The 20,411-nt window shown below is 60.3% G+C and overlaps 2 protein-coding genes across 9 annotated transcripts; both read left to right on the top strand.

The window, feature by feature from the left end:
* Positions 1-211: 211 nt before the first annotated feature.
* Positions 212-9,078, top strand: SLC11A1 (solute carrier family 11 member 1). 2 transcript variants are annotated; one of them, XM_079710253.1, is made up of 15 exons: positions 212-236; positions 754-887; positions 1,717-1,839; positions 2,139-2,258; positions 3,191-3,297; positions 3,739-3,809; positions 4,143-4,210; positions 4,390-4,545; positions 5,138-5,296; positions 6,697-6,786; positions 6,917-7,036; positions 7,472-7,621; positions 8,097-8,170; positions 8,584-8,737; positions 8,877-9,078. In XM_079710253.1, exons 1-15 carry the CDS (start codon positions 230-232, stop codon positions 8,982-8,984), a joined length of 1,641 nt encoding a protein of 546 aa, XP_079566379.1. In that variant the 5' UTR covers positions 212-229; the 3' UTR covers positions 8,985-9,078. The 2 variants fall into 2 exon arrangements, with proteins under 2 accessions (XP_079566379.1, XP_079566378.1); XM_079710252.1 differs by lacking the exon at positions 212-236 and having other exon boundaries at positions 672-887.
* Positions 9,079-13,915: 4,837 nt separating this feature from the next.
* Positions 13,916-17,986, top strand: CTDSP1 (CTD small phosphatase 1; the record flags this gene model as incomplete). 7 transcript variants are annotated; one of them, XM_079710257.1, is made up of 7 exons in its annotated part: positions 13,916-13,982; positions 15,398-15,546; positions 16,011-16,112; positions 16,228-16,284; positions 16,914-17,006; positions 17,134-17,319; positions 17,858-17,986. In XM_079710257.1, 7 exons carry the CDS (start codon positions 13,916-13,918, stop codon positions 17,984-17,986), a joined length of 783 nt encoding a protein of 260 aa, XP_079566383.1. The 7 variants fall into 7 exon arrangements, with proteins under 7 accessions (XP_079566383.1, XP_079566382.1, XP_079566381.1 ...); XM_079710256.1 differs by having other exon boundaries at positions 16,008-16,112; XM_079710255.1 differs by having other exon boundaries at positions 16,008-16,112; positions 16,890-17,006.
* Between the last annotated feature and the right edge of the window lie 2,425 nt (positions 17,987-20,411).

Here is a 20,411-nt window from a genome sequence, read left to right as displayed (position 1 = left end):
GGGGATCAAATGGTCATACTGTGGTCACCCAGACCCTTCCACCAGAGCTGGCCACTTCTGCCTTTGGAAAGTGTTTCACAATGCTCTGTGTGTGTGAGGACAGCCCAGCTCAGCTGAGGATGGGTAAAAGGGTGTGGACTCACACACTCCCCAGCACCCAGAGAGGAAGCGTGGCCAGAAGGGCTGCCCAGCACACCACTTGTGCAGAGTGCCTGAGTCTGCGGTCCTCATGACAGGTGAGTGGCCCCCTCCAGGGACAGAGCCTGAATGGGGGTGTGGTGGGGGGAGAGTCAGGGGGGCAAGGACACCAGCCTGGGGCTGGGTTCTTCACATCCCCAAGGGCAGAGTGCCCCCTTGCCTCACCTCTGTGGATCTGGAGCCCCTGGAGCTTCCCTGGCTGCTGGAGGTGGCGGGGATGAGGCCAAGGGGCACACACGGTGGGGCCAGCTTTCCCTCCTCAGAACCCATGTCCCTCTCCACATCCTCCGTGGCGAGAGAGATCTGGGTCTGGGAATCTCTGCACTCCCATGGAAGGAGGGTAATCCTGAAGGCCCCGCTTCTCACACATCTTCTGTAATGTTTGGTCCGGGGTGGAGGCGGTGGACCCAAGATGGGAGTCAAGGCCTCCTGTTCAGTTGGGCCTTCATTTCTCTACTTTGCCAAGAGGAGGTGTGGGAAGAGGACAGATGGCTTTAATCCTGGGCCACCAGAAACTGGCAGGTCACTCACCAAGGCTCATAGGGCCCCTTGCAGGTGACACAGGCCCCCCAAAGCTCAGCAGGACCAGATATGGCTCCATCTCCAGCCCACCCAACCCAGGGTTACAGCAAGAGCCTCCCGGAGGGACCTACCTGAGCAAGAAGATCCCCATCCCAGATGCAGAACCGGTGAGAATGCTGGAAGCTTCCTGGGATCTTTCAGGATGGACAAAATCACATGGGATCTCACAGGGGGAGGGGGGGTCTCCTGAAGACCATGGCAAGTCCCTTCCACCTCTGAGCAGCAGTGATGGACAACGGCAACCGCTGCCTTCCTGCTTCTGTCCCCAGTGCTTAGCTGGGGCGCTTAATATTTGTCTAAAAATTATCAAGTGGCTTTCTAGATGAATCTCAGCTTTCCTAGGAAGGGAACGGGACCTGGGGTGAATTCCGGTTGGAGCCTCAAGGATTTGTCGTAACATTTAAGGAAAGGATGCAGACAAGGGCATCGGGAGACGTGGAGCCTGCCGGCTGGCTTCTAAGAGAATATCACCCTGTATTCCCAGAATCTTTAGCAGATGCCCAGGCTGCCAGGCCAACCCCTGGAATGGGGGTGGGGAGACCCTAGGCCCAGTGGACTCCAGAGAGGAGGCCCTGTGGTCTGAGAAGGGACTGGGCAGGGAGGCCTGACCCAGGAAAACTCCCCTCTGGGCTCTGAGGATCTGCTGACTCAGGGCTTGCCCGAGGCAGGCTGGTCAAGTGTAGACCACAGAACCTGACAAATCCAGAAAGCTGATCTGCCGTGACTCAGCAGCAAATCCCGAGTTCCTCCCACCCCCTGTGCGCCACTAACCCCCACCCCACCCCCACCCCAGGGTGGCAGCTCCAGGAATGGGGAATGGAGGGCAGGGCTGGCCAGCCTGGACCCATGAGCCCAGAGGGGCTCACCTGGGGTCTGGCCACGGCCAGCGGCCCCCAACCCTGTGTCCAAGACCCCTCACTCCACTTCCCTCCACAGGGCGCGTTCAGCCTGCGGAAGCTGTGGGCCTTCACAGGGCCCGGCTTCCTTATGAGCATTGCTTTCCTGGACCCAGGAAACATCGAGTCGGATCTTCAGGCTGGGGCTGTGGCTGGATTCAAAGTGATTGAGTCGGGGCACGGTGGGGAGGGGGTGACCACTAAGTGGGTGGAGACCCCCAGCTTGCCACGTTTCCCTAGAGTGGCCTGCATGGCCAGTGTTCCTGGGAACAGGTGTTAAGTTCAAATGGACCACAAAAGGGTCCCCAAAGCAGCCCTGCGGGAGTGGCGGGGGGGGTGTCTTTTAGCTCCATCTCCCCCATTCGCTCCCCGGAGGGTGTCCTTGGTTAGAGGGTCCCAGCAGCTCAGGGCTCATCAGAGACTGGTCCCTCTGGCTGACGGCCTCTCCCTGGCTTCTCACAGCTGCTCTGGGTACTGCTGTGGGCCACCGTGTTGGGCTTGCTCTGCCAGCGACTTGCTGCCCGGCTGGGTGTGGTGACAGGCAAGGACTTGGGCGAGGTCTGTCATCTCTACTACCCTAAGGTGAGCTTGGTGCACCTGGACAGGAAGCACCTGAAGAGGTGACTTGCCCAAGGTGAAAAACAGGTGGGCATTGGCTCGGGATAATCATCGGCTGGGGTGGACACTGGGGACTTGGCTGTCGTCAGTGTCCAGGCAGGCAAACAGAAGTTACGCCACTAGATATTTCAAAGGTATCTAGTGCAGGGATGCAGTCACAAAGGTGTTGAAAGAGCTGAAGGAGCAAGGGAAGGAGGTGTTACCCAGAGATCAGAAAGCTGCTGGACAGGAGCCCAGGGGCCATCATTCGCTGCCAAGCTTCTAGAAACATTGCCGCCACTGCTGACTGGAGCCCATATTGCCTGGTGCCCTGCTGGCGCCAGCTCCAGAAGCGGGGGGTAAAAATGATGTCTCCCTGCCTTTCCATTTCCTTTAACTATTTCCTACTGTTGACCTAAAACAAATAGACTGCTAGGTATTTCTCCAACAAAGATGGGTTTATTCAGAATCAGCAGAGAATCATAACTGGGGAGTCCGCAGCCACGGGGAGCCACGTGCAAGTCTCCGCAAGGCAAAGGAAGGAGAACACTTTTATGGAGGGGAAAGGGAAGTTGGGAGGCCGATAGCAAGCAAAGAGTCCATGGCTTTTCAGTGGCTGAGTCCTTGCCGGGAATGAAGAGGAGTCTTTCTTCTTCCTCTTGGGCTCCGCTGTCTCCGTAGGGCGTGGCAGCTGCCCTTCCTCATCTCCCGATTCTATTTAATTGAAGTTTCTGTTGATTAATGTTACACCATGAAAACCTAACTGGAAGCCCGCTGTCAAGGCCGACTTGCAAATGTAGTTTGCAGGCTTCCAGCCCAGGAGTATAGAGTCGCGTACAGAAAGGTCAGTCAGCGTAGGGCTGAGACAACAGACAAATAATTGGTCCAGCCTTAATGACGGGATTACCTCCCCCTAGGTGCCCCGCACCCTTCTCTGGCTGACCATCGAGCTAGCCATCGTGGGCTCAGACATGCAGGAAGTCATTGGCACAGCTATTGCATTCAATCTGCTCTCAGCTGGACGGTATTCCGGAGGGGCCCCAGCTCTTCAGTCCAGGGCTGGGAACAGCTGCTTCTTCCTCCCCAGGCCTTCTATTTCCCTGCGTCCACTCCATCCTCCAGTCACCTCTGACTCAGAGCTATTGCCCAATTTGCCAGATGGGGAAATGGAGACCCAGATATGTAAAGTGACTTGTCTCAAGTCACACAGATGTCAGTCACCATGCAGCCTTCAGGACTGCAGCCCCAGGCTCCCCACCACGCTGGTCCTCCGCACAGCGTGGCCCTTCCTAGCATGCATGTGCCAGTTTCCCGTCTCTAGCACACTCCCACTCCCCTCCCTTAGCTGTCTGGGGCCACTTGAGTGCCTGCTCCCGGGAGGCCACATCCTACAGTCTCCAGCCCTGAGGAGGGAGTTCCAGACTCCTGGACCAGGCGGGGCTGACGCAGGCCACTCTGGTTTCAGAATCCCACTCTGGGGTGGTGTCCTCATCACCATCGTGGACACGTTCTTCTTTCTCTTCCTCGATAACTACGGTGGGTGTGCCTCTCGTCCCATAGGGGACTTGGAGGGGGGGCCTGGCAATGAATGTAGGAGCTGATTGATGCTCTGCTGAATTGGGAGAAGTGCTCCTAGCAGCCTCACTCTGACTGTATGGTCTTGAGCAAGTCACTTAGACTTCTGTTTCTTCATCTATAACAGGCGGATAATAGCACAGAGGCCACAGGGCTGTGGTGAGGCTTCACTGAGCGCTATATGTTAAGCGCTTGGCACAGTGCCTGGAACACAGTGCTCAAGATACCAGCCATTAATAACTGCTTATGTTATAATTTTGGTTGTGTGGTTCTGCCCCTTTGTTCTCCCCCTAGGGTTGCGGAAGCTGGAAGCCTTTTTTGGATTTCTTATTACCATTATGGCCTTGACCTTCGGTTATGAGGTGGGAAGCCGTACCAGTACCACGTCCCCACACCAAGGCCACCCCACTCTGCCCCCTGCAGAGCCTGAGGGGAGGGGGGTGCGGACCTTAGCCATGCTTCCTAGTGGCCAGGGTTGGGGTGGAGGGTGAGAATGGCTGCTCAGGGGTGGGGCGGAACCTGACGAGGCTCCTCTCCACAGTATCTGGTGGCGCGTCCTGCTCAGGGAGCACTCCTTCGGGGCCTGTTCCTGCCCTCGTGCCCTGGCTGTGGCCAGCCTGAGCTGCTGCAGGCCGTGGGCATCATTGGCGCCATCATCATGCCCCACAACATCTACCTGCACTCAGCCCTGGTCAAGGTGAGCAGACTGGAGGAGAGGGAGACATGCTCTCTCCCGAAGAGCCACACTGGCTCCGCCCCCAAGGCTGGAGCCCCGCCCCCTTGGCTCCCAACTCTGTGAATTTAGGAGGGAAGTGAATCAATATGTAATAATAGAGGGTCTACTGTGTGCTGGGAGCTGGGGGTCAGTGATGAAAAGACAGATAAGTCCTCTGCCTTCTTAGAGCATGCATTCTAGTAGGAGAGACAGACAGACCATGGGCAAGTAAACAATAAAGGAAAGTAATGGATTGTGAAAGGTGCTCTGAAGGAAACAAAACAGAGAAGTATGATGGAGAATGACTGAGGAGGGGCTCCTTTAGAAAAGGAGTCAGCAAAGGCCTTTGAAACATGAAGGATGGGAAGGAAGACCAGGGGAGAAGAGATTCTAAGCAGAGGGGCTGGCAAGTGCAAAGGCCCTGAGGCAGAAACAAAGGCCAATCCCAGACGGCCATGTAGGGGGCTTTAGAAAGAACTGGGGTTTGGGGGGAACAGAGGTAGAGGTGCGAGGGTAGAGAATGTTGGGATGACTCTGAGGGACTTCGGTGCTTCCCTCCCTTTGACTTTCATAGTCTCGAGAGATAGACCGGACCCGCCGGGCAGACATCCGAGAAGCCAACATGTACTTCCTGATTGAAGCCACCATCGCCCTGTCTGTCTCCTTCTTCATCAACCTCTTTGTTGTGGCTGTCTTCGGGCAAGCCTTCTACCAGCAAACCAACCAGGCTGCGGTGAGGCACACCCCCTACCCACATGCCCTTCAGGCTTTGCTGGGGACTCCAAACAGTGCAGCTAAGCCCTTCGAGTCTCTGTCCTGCACTCCAGGCACTGGTAGGGGAGGGAGTCTGCGACCCTGGCCTCTGGCTGGGAGCCCCTTCCCCACCCCACTGGGGAGACACGCCACATGTAGGCTTGCACGTGGTCAGCCCCATGCCAGGAGCTACAAGGCACAGACGTCCAGGGGAGGTGATTGGGGGGAGGAGCTGAGTCTTGGAGGATCCAGCATTCCAGCTGCACCTTGAAGGATGGGCAGGATTTGCCCAGCAAACTGCAGGGAGGGCATTCTGGGAGGGGAGTGCCTGCCTAAACATGAGCGTGGGGTTAGGAATACGCAGGCAGTCAATTTCTTTTCTTGAGTTTCTAGTGATAATCTTCATTATTAGTAGATAAACTGTCATTCATTCAGCAAAGATTTATTGAGCATTTGTTATGTATGAGCCAGTGTCTTAGGCCCTAGGGATATAGCAGTCAATGATACAGAGACCTTGCCCTCTTGCAGATTAAATTCGGAGGCAGTGAGCAAACAGGAAACAAATCAACCAATCGGTTGATCGGTTTCAAAGGAAAATATGAACGATGTTGTGAAGGAAATAAAGGGGGTGATGAAACATAATTGGGGGTGTGGTGAGGGAGGGACTACTACATTAGGCCAGGTGGTCAGGAGAGGCCTCTTGGAGGAGGTGACATTTGAGCGGGTCTGAAAGCGAAGGAGCCGGCCAGCTCCTCCCTGGCTCTCTGGCATCTGGGACTGTGCCTGTCTCAGTTTCTGAGTGAGTCTTTGTCCCAGGGCTCTAACAACTGCTAGCCAGTGTTGGGCGCTTACTGAACGCTGACGGGGTGGGGTGGGGATGGGACAGACTGGCCAAGTCTCCGGGGACATGGGCACTGCCACCGCCTTGCTGTGTGACCTTGTGAGGCCATAGCCCTCCCTGGGTCTCTGCTCCTTAGCATAAGGAGAGAGGTCTAAATAGGATGGCAAACCAGAGTCACACATTGCCTTCGAGACCAGCCGAGTCACAGAGCTGTGGGAAGTGGGTCCCATGTAAGGGAGAAGGAAGGGCCTGTGGGGCAGCCTGAGTCACTGCTGGCCAATTGTCTCTCTGTGGTAATGCCAGCCCTTACAATCCTAGAGCAGCTGGAAACCAGGGTCTCATGTTAAATTTTCTCAATTGTAAATGTTGTCAACCAATTCACACTAAAGAAAAAAAAATTTGTTAGCCAAACAAAATATGTCTGGCTGGATTCAGCCCGCGGGCCACTAGTTTTCAACCCTTGGTCAAGGCTTGGAGGTCTGATTTTCCAACATTGAGTGTGTGCTTCACATCTCCTTCCTACTGCCCGGCGCCCGCAGTTCAACGTCTGTGCTAACAGCAGCCTCCACGACTACGCCAAGATCTTCCCCATGAACAACCTTACAGTGGCGGTGGACATTTACCAGGGAGTAAGCGCGAGGCAGGGCGGGTGTGGAAGGGCTCGATCCCGCGGGGCTCCTCGCCACGCCCACCTCAGGGGCAGAGCCTGCGCGAGAAGGGGCGGGTCCATGGGTCTGACCACACCCCCCCCCCCTCCAGGGCGTGATCCTGGGCTGCCTCTTTGGCCCCGCAGCCCTCTACATCTGGGCCATAGGTCTGCTGGCCGCCGGGCAGAGCTCCACCATGACCGGCACCTACGCGGGACAGTTTGTGATGGAGGTGGGGCTGGGGCGGGCCGGGGCGGGCAGGGGACTGAAGACAAGGCACACTACTCGGGGCTCGGACATCCACTTCCTTGATCCTTAAGGCAGCCCAAAGGGTGCCCTTATAAGCCCCATTTTACAGATGAGAAAACTGAGATTCAGCGAGGTGAAGCCCGAGACTGCAAACCCAGAACTAATAGGAGCCTTTTCTCCAACACGGTTTAGTCTTCAGCAATCAGCTGTGGGAGGGGAACACCCCCTAAAGGAGGGGAACCCCCCCTAATTTCCCCCCGTCTACCCCTCACCACCAACTATGGACAGAGCTGCCCCCATTTCAAAGATGGAGAAACAGAGTGTTCCTCCAGGCATGAGATGGGCTGAGGGAGGATAGAGGGTCCCTCCCTTGGAACACTGTCCTGCACCCCGCCACCAAGGTGCCCCCCCCACCCAGGGCTTCCTGAAGCTGCGGTGGTCACGCTTCGCCCGAGTCCTGCTCACTCGCTCCTGTGCCATCCTGCCCACCGTGCTCGTGGCAGTCTTCAGGGACCTGCAGGACCTGTCAGGCCTCAACGACCTGCTCAACGTGCTGCAGAGCCTGCTGGTGAGCCTGCGGGCCCTATCACCTCCTTCCCCCTGTGGAGGGGCCCTATCACCTCCTTCCCCCTGTGGAGCCAGACAGGAACCACAGCAATCCCCCTACGGAGCCTCCCCTACCTCCCAGGTGCTATTCTAAACACACCTTATCTACAAGCCTCATGTACTCCCCACAGCCACCCCAGGGGGTAGGAACCACAATTATCCCCATTTTGCAGATGGGAAAACTGATGCATGCAGTTAAGTGACCAGTGGCAGAGCTGGGATACAAGCTCAGGCAGCCTCGGGCCAGAGCCCCCAAACACTTTCTCCTGCTTTGGAGCCCCTACAACCTTGGAAGACATAGAGGTGGAGAAATTGAGGCTCAGAGTGGTTAGGAGACTTTCCCAAGGGTGCACAGTGAGGCAGAGGGTGACTAGAGCCCCGGCCTGCTCCTCCCCCCCTTACTGTGTTCTCAGCCCCATCCTCCCGATTCTCCCCAGCTTCCCTTCGCTGTGCTGCCCATCCTCACGTTCACCAGCATGCCCGCCCTGATGCAGGAGTTTACCAATGGCCCGTGAGTACTCCCCAACCCCAGCACTGGACTTACATTACCACACTTGATCCTCACAACCACCAAGAGGTAGGAATTCCCATTATTCCCACTATCCAGATAAGGTCAGAGAGGTTAAGAAACTTGCCCAGGGTCACACAGCTAGCTAGCAAGTGGAGGAGCCAGGACTGGAATCCTGGGCCAGGGGCTGTTTCTAGAGCTTGAGCTCCTCCCCCTCACCTCAGACTCTGCTTTGGCCAAATCCTGCCAGTGTGGTGCCTGGAGGGCCCAGGAGGCAGAAGTTGGCCAGGGGTCCGCTCCAGGGCCCACAGCCCTGGGAAGCTGGCTTTGTGTATCCATCCCCCACCTTAGCTCCAGGCTGGCTGTGGGCACTGGAGGAGATGCAGCCAATCCTGAGCCTCCCTCTCGTCCCCAAGGGTGAGCAAGGCCTTCACTTCTTCCATCATGGTGCTGATCTGTGCCATCAACCTCTACTTTGTGGTCAGCTACTTGCCCAGTCTACCCCACCCTGCCTACTTCAGCCTTGTGGCACTGCTGGCCGCAGTCTACCTGGGCCTCACCACCTACCTGGTACTGTTGGGTCAGCGGGCGCCTTGGGGATGGGGGAGGCAAGGAGAGGAGACAACAGATGGAGGGCTTAGCGGGGGACGCACTGGGGCTTCCTCAAAGGTCTTGTCCTCTCCCCTACTCATGGTCACCCCTCCTCCAGGCCTGGACCTGTCTCATCACCCATGGAGCCACCCTTCTGGCCCACGGTTCCCACCAACACTTTCTGTACGGGCTTCCTGAAGAGGATCAGGAGAAGACCTCTGGATGAGCTCCCACCCAGGGCATGGCCGAGGGTGTAACGAGTGGGGCAGACTGGCCTGCTGGACCAGTGGGGGGCGGGGGCCGTGTGTGGAGGCAGCAAGATGGAGTTCTGGAAGCAGGCCAACCCTGGTTCCCCTGGTTCCGTAGGGACCTGCTGTCTCCTAGTTTGGACAAGTGATTAACCTCCGGATCTCAGTGTTCTCAACTATAAAATGGGGACACCAACCTTGCAACGGACGTAAATAAAGCACTTTAACACAGAGCCTGGCACTTGAGACTTAAAAAAAAAAATCATTCCTAAAGTATTCATTGAGCACCTATAGGAGTGACCTGACAGACCAACCCAGTCGGGGGTGGGACACAGGCTCCAAACTGGTACTTAAAATAGAGTCTGAAAATGATAAATAAATGCTAATTCACTTCTTATCCAAAAGAGCAGGGAAACGGAAACAGGAAAGCACAAAATCCCTGAACCATCAAGAATAGTCCCCCTCCCCGAAGGTCTGCCTCACTCCCACTGTCGCTGGAGTGGCCTCAGCCTTTCTGCTCCACCTGAAACCCCTTTTCCAGGCAGTAAAACAGAAGCGCGGTTCTCCCCTCTTAGGGCGCCAAGTCCTAAGGAACCCAAGAGTCAGTGCCTCTGAGGCCCAATTCCTTTGCCATCTCCCCAGGGGACCAGGCGGCCGGGACTCCCACGCCGCGCAGTTAACGCTCCCTGGGCGTTGACTCCCAGCTCCCCCTAGGGGCAGGGACGATCCCGAGCGCCGGTACTCCCCGCCTCCAAAGAGGAGGAGGCTGTCACTCGGGCCTCGCGCCCGGGGGCCTCGGAATCCGCCCAGGCGGGAAGGTGGGGTGAGCTCTGTGGGCGGGGAACCCCCTCGGCCGCAGGGAGCGGCCCGGCGCCCTTTCGCCCCTTGAAGGGGCTGCACTTTACAGACGCTCCCTGGGCTGTTTCTAGGCTCCCCCAAGTCCCTCCTGCCTCTTCCAGTCCCTCGGACCCCAGCCCCTGAGCTGTGGCGCGAGCGTCGGCGAGGAGGGGCCGCCAGCACTTTCCCTTAGATTGAGCTTGGAGTGGGCGCTGTGCCTGGAAGCACCCCCGATTTCCCGGGGATGCGGCGGGGCAGGCAGCTAGGCTCCGCGCTCCGGTTGAGGCGCTTGTTTATGAGAAGAATTTCCTTTCTTAAAAGGGCAACGAAACAAGTGGGGCCCTCTAAGAGGGACGGGATGGGACAGGTCTAGCTCACCCGAGCAACGGTGGAGAGGTACCTGGGCTAGAATGCCGCCCAACCTCCTTCTCCCGGTTTGTCCCTGGAGAAGATGGGGCCCCTGCGAACTGGAAGAGAGGGTGAATGGGGGCCAGGTAGCGGAGAAACGGGAGACCCCTTTCCTGCTTCCCTGAGGTGCCCCCAGCTGTACCCCCTGCCCACCCCTCTGGTCAATTCTCTAGGCATTAGTTGGGTGCCAGCCCTGTGCTAGACGTGGGGAAGGGAGGCACAGTCTCCAATGAAAGATGTCAACTCTCTAGGAGCTCACACTGGGTTGGGGGGCACCTAAGTAAACGACAACAAAACACTGACGATCGGAAGTGTGCGTCAGGCACACCTGCAACCGATAAGGCAAGGCCCACAGGAGATAAACTCCTGGACAATATTTTGAAAGCTGAATAGACAAAGGGAGAGCAGTCAAGGGGGAGATGAGCATGCCGGGAGTTGGGGTGGGGGGTGGGGGTCAGTGTGTGCAAAAGCTAGAGACTTGCAACCTTGTTGGGAGTTCCCCAGAAGAACAGGCAGGCTGGTCATACGAATAGTCAAGCCTGGAGCTTAAAACTTGGGGTAAAGGAAGGTGAGGAAGGGAGGGGACCAAAGGGCCAGCTAAGGGTTGCTCTGGGCCTGGGTAAGGCGTTAGCGATGAAGTCAGGCCAAGGTCAGTCATATCCAGACAGGGACGCCTCCAAAAGGGTTGCTCCCTCCCCAGTAGCTCTGGTCCTCCCAGCCCCCAGGTTCAGATCTAACTAGATGCTTCATCAGCCCCTCAGGCTGGGAGTGGCCTGACACCCAGAAGCTTCCACCCACAACTCCATCCCCACAGACACCCCAGACCCGGCACTGCACAGGCGTCCTGACTCACTCCGCATCCACCCCGCTCGGTCGTAAGGTGCACCACGGGGTGTCTCGGAGCCTGGGCGGAGGGCATCCGGCCTTTCTGCTCGGCATTCCCCCTACCCGCTTGCCTGGGTTGGACCCTTACCAACCCTATTTGGCAGAGAAGGAAGCTGAGGTGCTGGATGAACAAGACACTTGTCCATAGTTGCCAGACCGACCCCGGCTGAGTCCTAGTGTTTCTCGACTCACAGTCCCCATGACTTTATCCGTCCTGGGGCGCAAACTTATGAAACAGATAAAAATAAACTAGGCGGGTACGGCGACCCCCCCACCTGCTGTAGTAGAGAGCGTAGAGGGAGAGCAGCTGGGTGTGGACTCCCCTCCCTCCTGAGGAAAGCCAAAGAACCCGCCCCACCTTACAGAACGCTTCCACCAGCAACTCTGTCCCCACAGACCCCAGACCCCCGCACTGCACGGGCGTCCGGGCTCACTCCGCAGCCACTCCGCCCCGGCGGAAAGTGCACCGCTGAGCGTGAGAAGAGGGCAGGTCTCGCTGGGAGGAGACCCGCACCAGCGAAGGCTCGGAGGAGACGATGGCGGGGAGCGGGGCGGGGGCGGAGAGTTGGGGTAGGAGGTGAAGGGAATAGCGACGGGAGCCCTATCTCCGCGTCAGCTCCCCTGACCCTCAGTGGCACGGTCGGCCAGGTTCCAGCCTTCACAGAGGGAAAGACGAAGGGAGTGGAAGGCGAGCCGCCCTGCTCAGGCGAGGGGCGAGGCCTGGGGTTCACTCAGCCCTCCGCCGCACATATCCTTTTGGGGTCGGCGCCGGCTGAGCATCCGGAGAGAATGCCGAGGCCCCGCCCCGGGGCCGTACCGAAGGGGAGGGGGCTCGGCGCGGCGACCGGAATCCAACCTCTGCCTCCGCCGGAGGGCGGGTCGAGTCACTAGCTCGTCGGGACTCAGTTTCTTTATCTATAAAATGGGTTAAAAAACGGGTTGTTCTGAGAAGTAAATGAGATGAGAGGCGCAGCCAAAGCGGGACCCAGACTGAGCGCTCGCCGCAAGTTGGCGATTATCGTGATTAAATGCAGTGATGGCAGGCAGCCGGCCGGCGGCGTAGTAAGATGTTCCGGAAAAACCCGAACAAACTTTTTGGCTAACCCAATAGCAGAAGGGGGGTCGTGGAGTCCACAGGATTCACAGCCTCTGACCACCTCCTCCCCGCCCTGCTGCCCAGCCCCGAAGGTGGCGCGCCTTCGGGCGAGCGCCGCTCCCCTCGCGCGGCCTCTCGCTCCCCGGCTCCCCCCTCCGCCCGGCCTGGAGGACGTGCGCCGCGTTAGCACCCAGCGGCCGGACGGGACTGGACGCGCCCGCCCCGCCCCGCCCGGCGGGGGAAGGAAATGCTGAGGCGGGTTTGTCAAGGCTTGGCGTTATGAATATTTTTAAAACGTGAACACAAAATAGTAACGGCAAATGGAAGGAACTTCATAAACAGGAAAAAAAAAACCGCACCCCCAAACCTCACCGCGCGCCACACGGGAGTTTCCCTCGTGAAGAATCTGCGTGGAAACGCGGGCCCCGCGCCCGCCGGTGTGTCTGCACAGACCCAGGTGGAGCGGGTGTTCAAGGTCCTCCAGTTGACGTTGTGGTCCCCACGGTTGGGCACTGAGCCCGCAGGGATGGGGGCCCCACTGTGTGTGGCCGCCGCTTGATTTTCCCCCCAGACCAACGGTCACATCGTGGCCGGCGTGGAGGAGGGGAGGGGCCTAGAAAAGCCTCTTGGAGGGTCTTGGAGGGGGTGTCAGTTCTTCGAGGTCGGTGGGATTTGGCTGTGAGAAGTCGGAGGAAGCGCATTCCAGGCCGAGAGAACAGCATGTACAAAGGCCCTGAGGCGTGGAGGCGCTTGGCCTCTGGCGAGAAAGCCAGGTGGCTGGAGTGGACGTGGCCGGGCGCCAGGTGAGGCGGTTGGGAGAGGTCGGCAGGGGGCATCCCGGGGCATACAGCTGGAATTTCCACGCCCTACAACTCCGGGTTTAGGGGAAGGGGCCCGAGACTGCCGGTAGGTGGTGACGGTCATGGTCCGGTTAAGAGCCTAATTGTGTGGATCTGCACAGCCGTGCACAGCCAGCCGTTTGAAGGTAGCAAAGAGTCTTTGCACGCTCACGACTTCCCTGCGACATGGCCCCTAGACCGCCGGAGAGACCCATTTTACAGGCTAGACGGTGTTACCCCATTTCCCAGATGAGGAAACCGAGAAGCTGCCAGCCCCCGACCCTCGGAATGTGCAGAGGTGGAGCCGCGCCGCCCTCTGGGCACTCCCGGGCGTGGGCGCTCCGGGCGGGCCCTGTCCCCAGGCCGCCCAGCGCCGGAGAACAGTGGGCCGGGTGCCGGCCCTGCCACGCAGCCGCAGAGGCTCGGCCCCGCAGGCGGGCGGGCGGCAGGAAGGGAGGCGACGCCCCCTGGAGTGCGGCAGGAACCCGGCCGGGCCCGCCTCCTAGCCCGCCAAGCCGCGCCGGCCCCAGAAGTGATGAAAGCCCCGGCCAAGTCCAGGTCACGCCGAAACCGTTGCCCTTTTAAGGGGGAGCCTTGAAACGGCGCCCGGGTTCCATGTTTGCATCCGCCTCGCGGGGAGGAAACTCCATGTTGTAACAAAGTTTCCTCCGCGCCCCCTCCCTCCCCCTCCCCCTTAGAACCTGGCTCCCCTCCCCTCCGAAGCTCGCGGGGATCCCTCCCTCCCACCCCTCCCCTCCCCCCCGCGCCCCGATTCCGGCCCGAGCCGGGGGGGAGGCCGGGCGCCCGGGCCAGAGTCCGGCCGGAGCGGAGCGCGCCCGGCCCCATGGACAGCTCGGCCGTCATTACTCAGATCAGCAAGGAGGAAGCGCGGAGCCCGCTACGGAGCAAAGGTACTGGGGCGCGCGGAGGGACCCGCAATCCGGGCGCTGCGGGGAGGAGGAGGGGGCCGCGACCCTCCCCGGGGCAGCCGCCGCTGCCGCCCCGGGCTCCCGACTCGGCGGGGCCCGAAGCTTCCAACCGGAGGGGGAGCTGGTTGAGAGTTTGAACTCGCAGAGGCTCAGAGACGCGGGGCGGGGCCTGCCGCCTTTTGGGCGCTCCTGTCTGCTCGAGGTGGGGAAACTGAGGCAGGGGTAGAGAAGGGGCGCCCTCCGGGTTTCCCGGACTGGCTGTGCGCGATGCCCGAGAGTCGCCCCCTCCCCCCCATTGGCGCCAGTGGGGCTGGGAGATGGGGGCGTTGAAGAGGGCGCCTTCAGGCCACCAGCTGAGACTCCGCCCCCTCTGGGCCGCGGTCTGGTTGGGTCGAGGGAGGGGGCGCAGAGGTGACAGCGGGCTGGGCAGGGTTGGAAGGATCTCCCACTACCACACAGCCACGTTCTTCACAAACTTTCCCGTCATTGGTGGAGGCGCCGAGCCTCTCGGAGACGCAGAGAGGGGCAACCGCTTTTAAGGATCGCCAGCGCGCCCGCGGGGAGACCCGTTTCGGGCCGGGAACTCGGAGCCCCGGCTGCAGGCCGGTGGGCGCCGGTTCTGTGCGCACACGCACCGACCCGAGATGCCGCCGGCCTCGGCCGGGCACCCCGGGGCTTGACGGGTCTGGGCAGAGGGTCTGCCCCTCCCTGTCCCGGTGTTGACTTCAGAGGCTCGGAAGTCCCTCTAGGTCTTCGCACCTGTGGCCTGGGCCTAGCTCTGCCCGGGCCGGGTGGAGGGGTGTTGGAGGGCGGGCTGTCTATCAGCGGGACCTAAGTTGGAGGTCCGGGCGGGAGCGGAGGAGGAGGGGCCAGCAGATGGCGGCAGGACAGTGGCCCCAGGCCCCCACCCCCTGTCTCTGGGCCCAGCCTCAGGGAGGACTTTGGACCTCTGGAGGCGGAGAGGATGGAAGGAGGGGAAGGAGAGCAGGAGTGGGCGGGCCCCAGGGCCCCAGGCCTCAACCCTCTCTGGCAGGGGCCCTACTGAATAGGGGCTGCTCAGGTACAGGGTGTGTCAGGAGGTGCCCCTAGTGGGCTGATCCCCCAGCAGTGATGGAGGCTGTTAGGAAAACACCTTCAGTTCCCGCCTCCAGCCAGCCCACTCCCTAATGTGGGTAACTTTGCACCCACACTAGAAGAACTTGTGGGGAGCGGAGGGGTGGCCTGGAGCCGAGACTGTCAGGATGCCACCTTCGTGTGTCTCCCTCAATGAAGGCAGCACGGCCAGACCCTCTCAGCCCAGGGGTTCGCGCCTGGGCACATGTGCCCACCTCTGCAGGCCAGTCAGTGTGCCTGCCCCCACCTTGGGCCTCCCTCCACCTTGGGCCTCCCTGCTTCAGGTGACCAGAAGCCAGCGGCGTCTCAGAAGCCCCGGAGTCGGGGCATCCTCCACTCACTTTTCTGCTGCGTCTGCCGGGATGATGGGGAGGCCCTGCCTGCCCACAGTGGGGCGCCCCTGCTCGTGGAGGAGAACGGTGCTGTCCCCAAGGTGTGTGATGGCCAGGAGGGCGCTGCAGGGGCACCTGGGCTCAGCCCTCAGGGGGTTTAGGGGGAGGGGGCTCTTCATGACCTGCTCATAGGCCCTGGAGGGAGGCTGGAGCCCCCCTGTCCCCCCAGCAAGCCCTCCACCCTCCCAGGCCTTCCCAGCCCTGAATGCCCCAAGACTGCCTCCCAGGGTAGGGCCCCCCCAACCACGGGAATTCTGAATTTCCCCTTCAGAAGTGGAAGCTTTCCTCTGCCTTGGTTTCCCAGGTCAGGAAGTGAAGCCCAGAGAGCCAGGCGGCCTACCCCAGGCTCCCGAGTTGGCAGGGGCAAAGCTGGGAAGGGGTTGGTCTCTCCCACTGTCCTTGTGGCTCGCCAGGTAGAGGGCTGGGGGAGGGAAGACATGTGGAGGAGAAATGACGGGGGCTTGAGAGAGGTGCCCGCAGCCAGCCCCGCCCGTCCCCACAGCAGACCCCAGTCCAGTACCTGCTCCCCGAGGCCAAGGCCCAGGACTCGGACAAGATCTGCGTAGTCATCGACCTGGACGAGACCCTGGTGCACAGCTCCTTCAAGGTGGGCCCTGCCCAGCAGCCCTCAGCCCCGGGTCTCTAAGGGAGTCGGCCCTGGCCCGGGAGGCGGTCTCGGCGGGCCTCGCTCCAGCTCCAGCAGCTCTTTTCCCCCCTCACAGCCAGTGAACAATGCCGACTTCATCATCCCTGTGGAGATTGATGGGGTGGTCCACCAGGTGAGGGGCCGGGTGTGGGGGGATGTGGTAGGCTTGGCATCTGTCTTCCAGACCCCAGGCTCTTCCCACCAGTCCTGAGAGTCCCGGGTGGGGCTCTGATAGATGTGGAATGTCAGAGGCCCAGAGAGGGTGTGAGACTTGCCTGAGGTCACACGGCCCCTCAGGGACTTGGCCCGACTCCAAGGCCTGCAGGGAGTCCGGGTCCTCTTCGGTGCCTCCTCGCCCCACCCTGCCCGGGACCCAGTTCAAGTAATTCAGGATAGGTTGTGTGCTGTCCAGCCTGTTCTCCATTACTTGGCTCGGGGGCCGGCGCTCTGCAGCTCTGGGGTGAGGGGATTGCCCCCAGGCCCCTACATCTGGCTGAGGCCATGGTGGAGGAAGGGGCTGGGAATTAGTGATTCCCTTTGAGGCAGGGCCCGAAACCAGGAGTTGGAGGTTCATTTTGATTCTCTTCTGGGTGGGTGGGTGTCTTCCCCAGTGGTGGTGGCACCAGCTGGCTGAGTGGAGCCCGCAGGCCATGGGACCAGCCTCCCTCCTGTGCCTCCTCCACCCACTCCCTCCCAGCCCCCGGCCACCCCGCCCCGCCCAGGCCTGTGGGCCAGCAGTCCCCTCACTGGCCCACCCCCCAGGTCTATGTGCTGAAGCGGCCCCACGTCGACGAGTTCCTGCAGCGGATGGGTGAGCTCTTCGAATGCGTGCTGTTCACCGCCAGCCTTGCCAAGGTGAGCCCTCCACCCTCCGACGGCCTCCTGGGGCATCTCTGCTTCCTATCTGCCTCCAGCGCACGACCTCTAGGCAGTGACCTCTGGGTCGCCCTTGGCCCTGGATGACCCACCTCCTGCCCCCCAGTACGCAGACCCAGTAGCTGACCTGCTGGACAAGTGGGGGGCCTTCCGGGCGCGGCTGTTTCGTGAGTCATGCGTCTTCCACCGGGGGAATTACGTGAAAGACCTGAGCCGGCTGGGCCGAGACCTTCGGCGGGTGCTCATCCTGGACAACTCGCCCGCCTCCTATGTCTTCCATCCAGATAACGCCGTGAGTGCCGGGCAGGATGGGGATGGGGGCCCCTGCTGGGGTCCGGTGCCCTCCCATTCCTCCCTCTTTCCTCAGTGACCCATGCCTGCTGCCCACCCGCCTGGTCCACCCACTGCTGCTCCCTGTTCTGTGTTAGTCACTCAGCCCATTCTGCCTGCAGATACAGGGCACCTGCCATGGGCTCGGGTCCCTGCTGGACACTGGAGCAGTTTCCATTTTTCGTACCGCCAGTTGTGAGCTGTTAGTGGAACACGGAAATAATTTAGTGGGTCTTAGTTGGGATTTTTTAAAAAAATGAAATAGAACTGAAAATATCAGAGTGCTTAGCACACGGTAAGGTTGAGTATGGTTCCGTAGAACCTCTGCTCTGACCTGTGTGTAAATGTGCCTCACTGGGGCTGCTGTCAGAGTGTGTGAAGGCTGTGGGTAAGGGGCTTCCAGGAGGCGGCCCATCGAGCAGTGGGTGCTCAGGATTGATCTGGACATTCTGTGCTCCGGGCCGCCTGGCCCCCTCACCACCCTACACCCATCTCCTCAGGTACCGGTGGCCTCGTGGTTTGACAACATGAGTGACACGGAGCTCCACGACCTCCTGCCCTTCTTCGAGCAGCTCAGCCGTGTGGATGACGTGTACTCAGTGCTCAGGCAGCCTCGGCCCGGCAGCTAGTGAGGCGCCACGGGGCCAGGACCTGCCCCTGACCACACCCGCACCCCTCACACGCGGACTCTTCCTAAAGCAAACTCAGCAAAGAAAACAGCGCCACGGGGAAGTGGGCGTCTCCCCCGCCAGCCCGGCCAGGCTGTGCAGGGGGCAGCAGGCTGCACCGAGGGCGACGAGTCCCTGGGTCCCTGTGTCAGTGCCTTAGAACCTCCTCCTTCTTGGGGGACCTGTGGGGCCCTGCGTGCCGCCTCCCTCCTCTCTCTTTCTCTCTCTCTCTCTCTCTCTCTCTGCACGGCCATGTTTCTCTGCTGCCAAATTGGGTCCCTCGGGCCCTTCCAGTTCTGCCTGGGGGAGGGGCAGGGTTTTGCTGCCCCGCGCCTTGGGCCCCCTGCCTGGGGACAGTGGACACCAAGTGCCTTGCATAGAGCCCTCTTCTCGGCCCAATTTTCCCAGGGCCACAATCCGGGTCAGCTCTGCCTGGAACAGCCATCAGGTTGCAGCAATCTAGGCTGGTGGGGGAGGACCCAGTCTCCCCACCTCCTACCTTGGGACTGCTATAGCCTCCACCAATCTCTAACTAGGAGGGCGGGGAGGGTAGAAGATCTGTTACCACTTGTAAAGGGAGCAGGGGTCTATCCTTCAGGACCCTAGAATCCAGCTTCTCTGGGCTCATCAGCACCTGAGGGCCGCTTCCCACATGGCCCAAGCTCCAACCTCTCACCTTTGCCTTGACCACCCCGAGGCCCTGGGGTTCGGTGCCCCAGCTCCGAGTGTGGAGGCATAGGCAGGATCCCTTTGCGGTGCCATATAAATATGTATATGTGTATATAGATTTTTAGGGGAAGGGGAGAGGGAAGGGTTGGGGTGGAGACATCCCTCCCTCACCCCTTTCCTGGACCCATAAACTGGGGGGGAGGAGGGAAAGGATTTCTACATTTTTTAAACTGCTATTTTCTGAATGAAACAGGCTGGGCCAAAGAGCCCCAGGCCCTGTCCTTTGTCCCTCACACCCTCTTCGATCCGTTTATTCAAAACACATCTGTTGAGCACCTTCTCTGTGCCCAGCGCTATGCTAGGCCCACCATGGCGTGTGCATGTGTGGGTCTCTACACCACCTAACAGGTGCCTCTCCCACCCACCCCATACTTCACCGGTGCCTTTAGGGGATCTGTAGGAGGTGGGACCCTTCTTGCGGGGTTTGGGGGGCTCTAGGAAGCCTAGCCAAGCTGTCCCCCTCCCCTGTGCCAACCCACCCCTGCAGCCCTCTGCCTCGGGCAGCTCCCAGGACGTGCTGCCTTCCAGCTCTGAGGCCTTTGTCTGGAACCCCTCCCCCAAATGCTGGGTCTGGAGGTCAAGGCCTTGGGCTCTCCCCAGGGCCTATCGGTTAAGGGGACCCACATACCAGTGCCAAGGGGGATGTCAGGTGGAGATGTCGTTACCCTTCCCCCCCTCCCAGCGAGCTGTGGGTGGGAGGGAGGACAGGTTGGTCTGAACAGGTGACCTTCCCAACTAAGTGCCTTCTCTGTAACGGACAGCCCCAAAGTGTGATGAGAACTAAAGAGAAAGACAGACCCCCTTATCCTGACTCTCTGGTTATTGGCGGGGGGACGGGGGGGAGGCGTTGACGTGCGGAGAGTCCCATGAAGCCATACCTCGCTTCAACAAACCCTTAAGAGCGACGGCGGTAGTAGTGGAGGGAGGGGCTGCCCTAAGCCCCCTGGGGCTTGAAGTCCGAAAGTGCAAACCTTGAATGGATCTGAGTGCATCCGGCTGTGCTATTTAATTCTACCTCTCTTTGGCCTCAGTTATCTAATCTGCAAAATGGAGACAGGCCCTCTTTACAGAATTGATTAAATGCCTGCACAGGGAGGACTCAATATCATTAGCTCTAAAGCAAGCTGAAATGCGTCCCTAGGAGAGGCCCCTGGAAGGTATTCGGAGACGGGAGGGGTGCGGTCTCCACTCCGGAGCGGAGGGGAGGGGCTCACGAGGCCCCAGAGGGGGGAGGGGGGGTGCGGGGCGAGTTAGAGGGAAGCCAAGGTCAGCTCCAAACGGAAGTACTTAGAACGCGGCTGACCCAGGCCGCGTGCGGGCGGCCGAGGCGTCGCGGGCTGAGCCACGCCGCCGGACGTGCTGGCAGGCTGAGGCGTCTGGGGCTCTGGGGAGGATGGGTGGGGTGGCGGGCTCAGTCTCGTTCACCTCCGAACCCCCTCCGACCGCGGCCTCTCACTACCCGCCGGCCGCACCCTCGCACGAGCCTCTGGCCCACTTCCTGCCTCCGCCCCTCCGGCCCTGGCAGCACTTCCTTTGCAAAACTGGGCAGCCCCAGGCCCTGGCAGGAAGTGCCTTCCCGGCCCGCCCTCTCCTGCTTCCCACGGTGGCCGCTAGAGGCCTCTGTCCTCGCGGACGCCCGGGGTCCCCAGCGCCGGGC

Source organism: Hyperoodon ampullatus, assembly GCF_949752795.1.
Source record: "Hyperoodon ampullatus genome assembly, chromosome: 8".
In the NCBI taxonomy this organism is placed as follows: domain Eukaryota; kingdom Metazoa; phylum Chordata; class Mammalia; order Artiodactyla; family Ziphiidae; genus Hyperoodon; species Hyperoodon ampullatus.
This window is presented reverse-complemented; position numbering and strand designations above follow the sequence as displayed.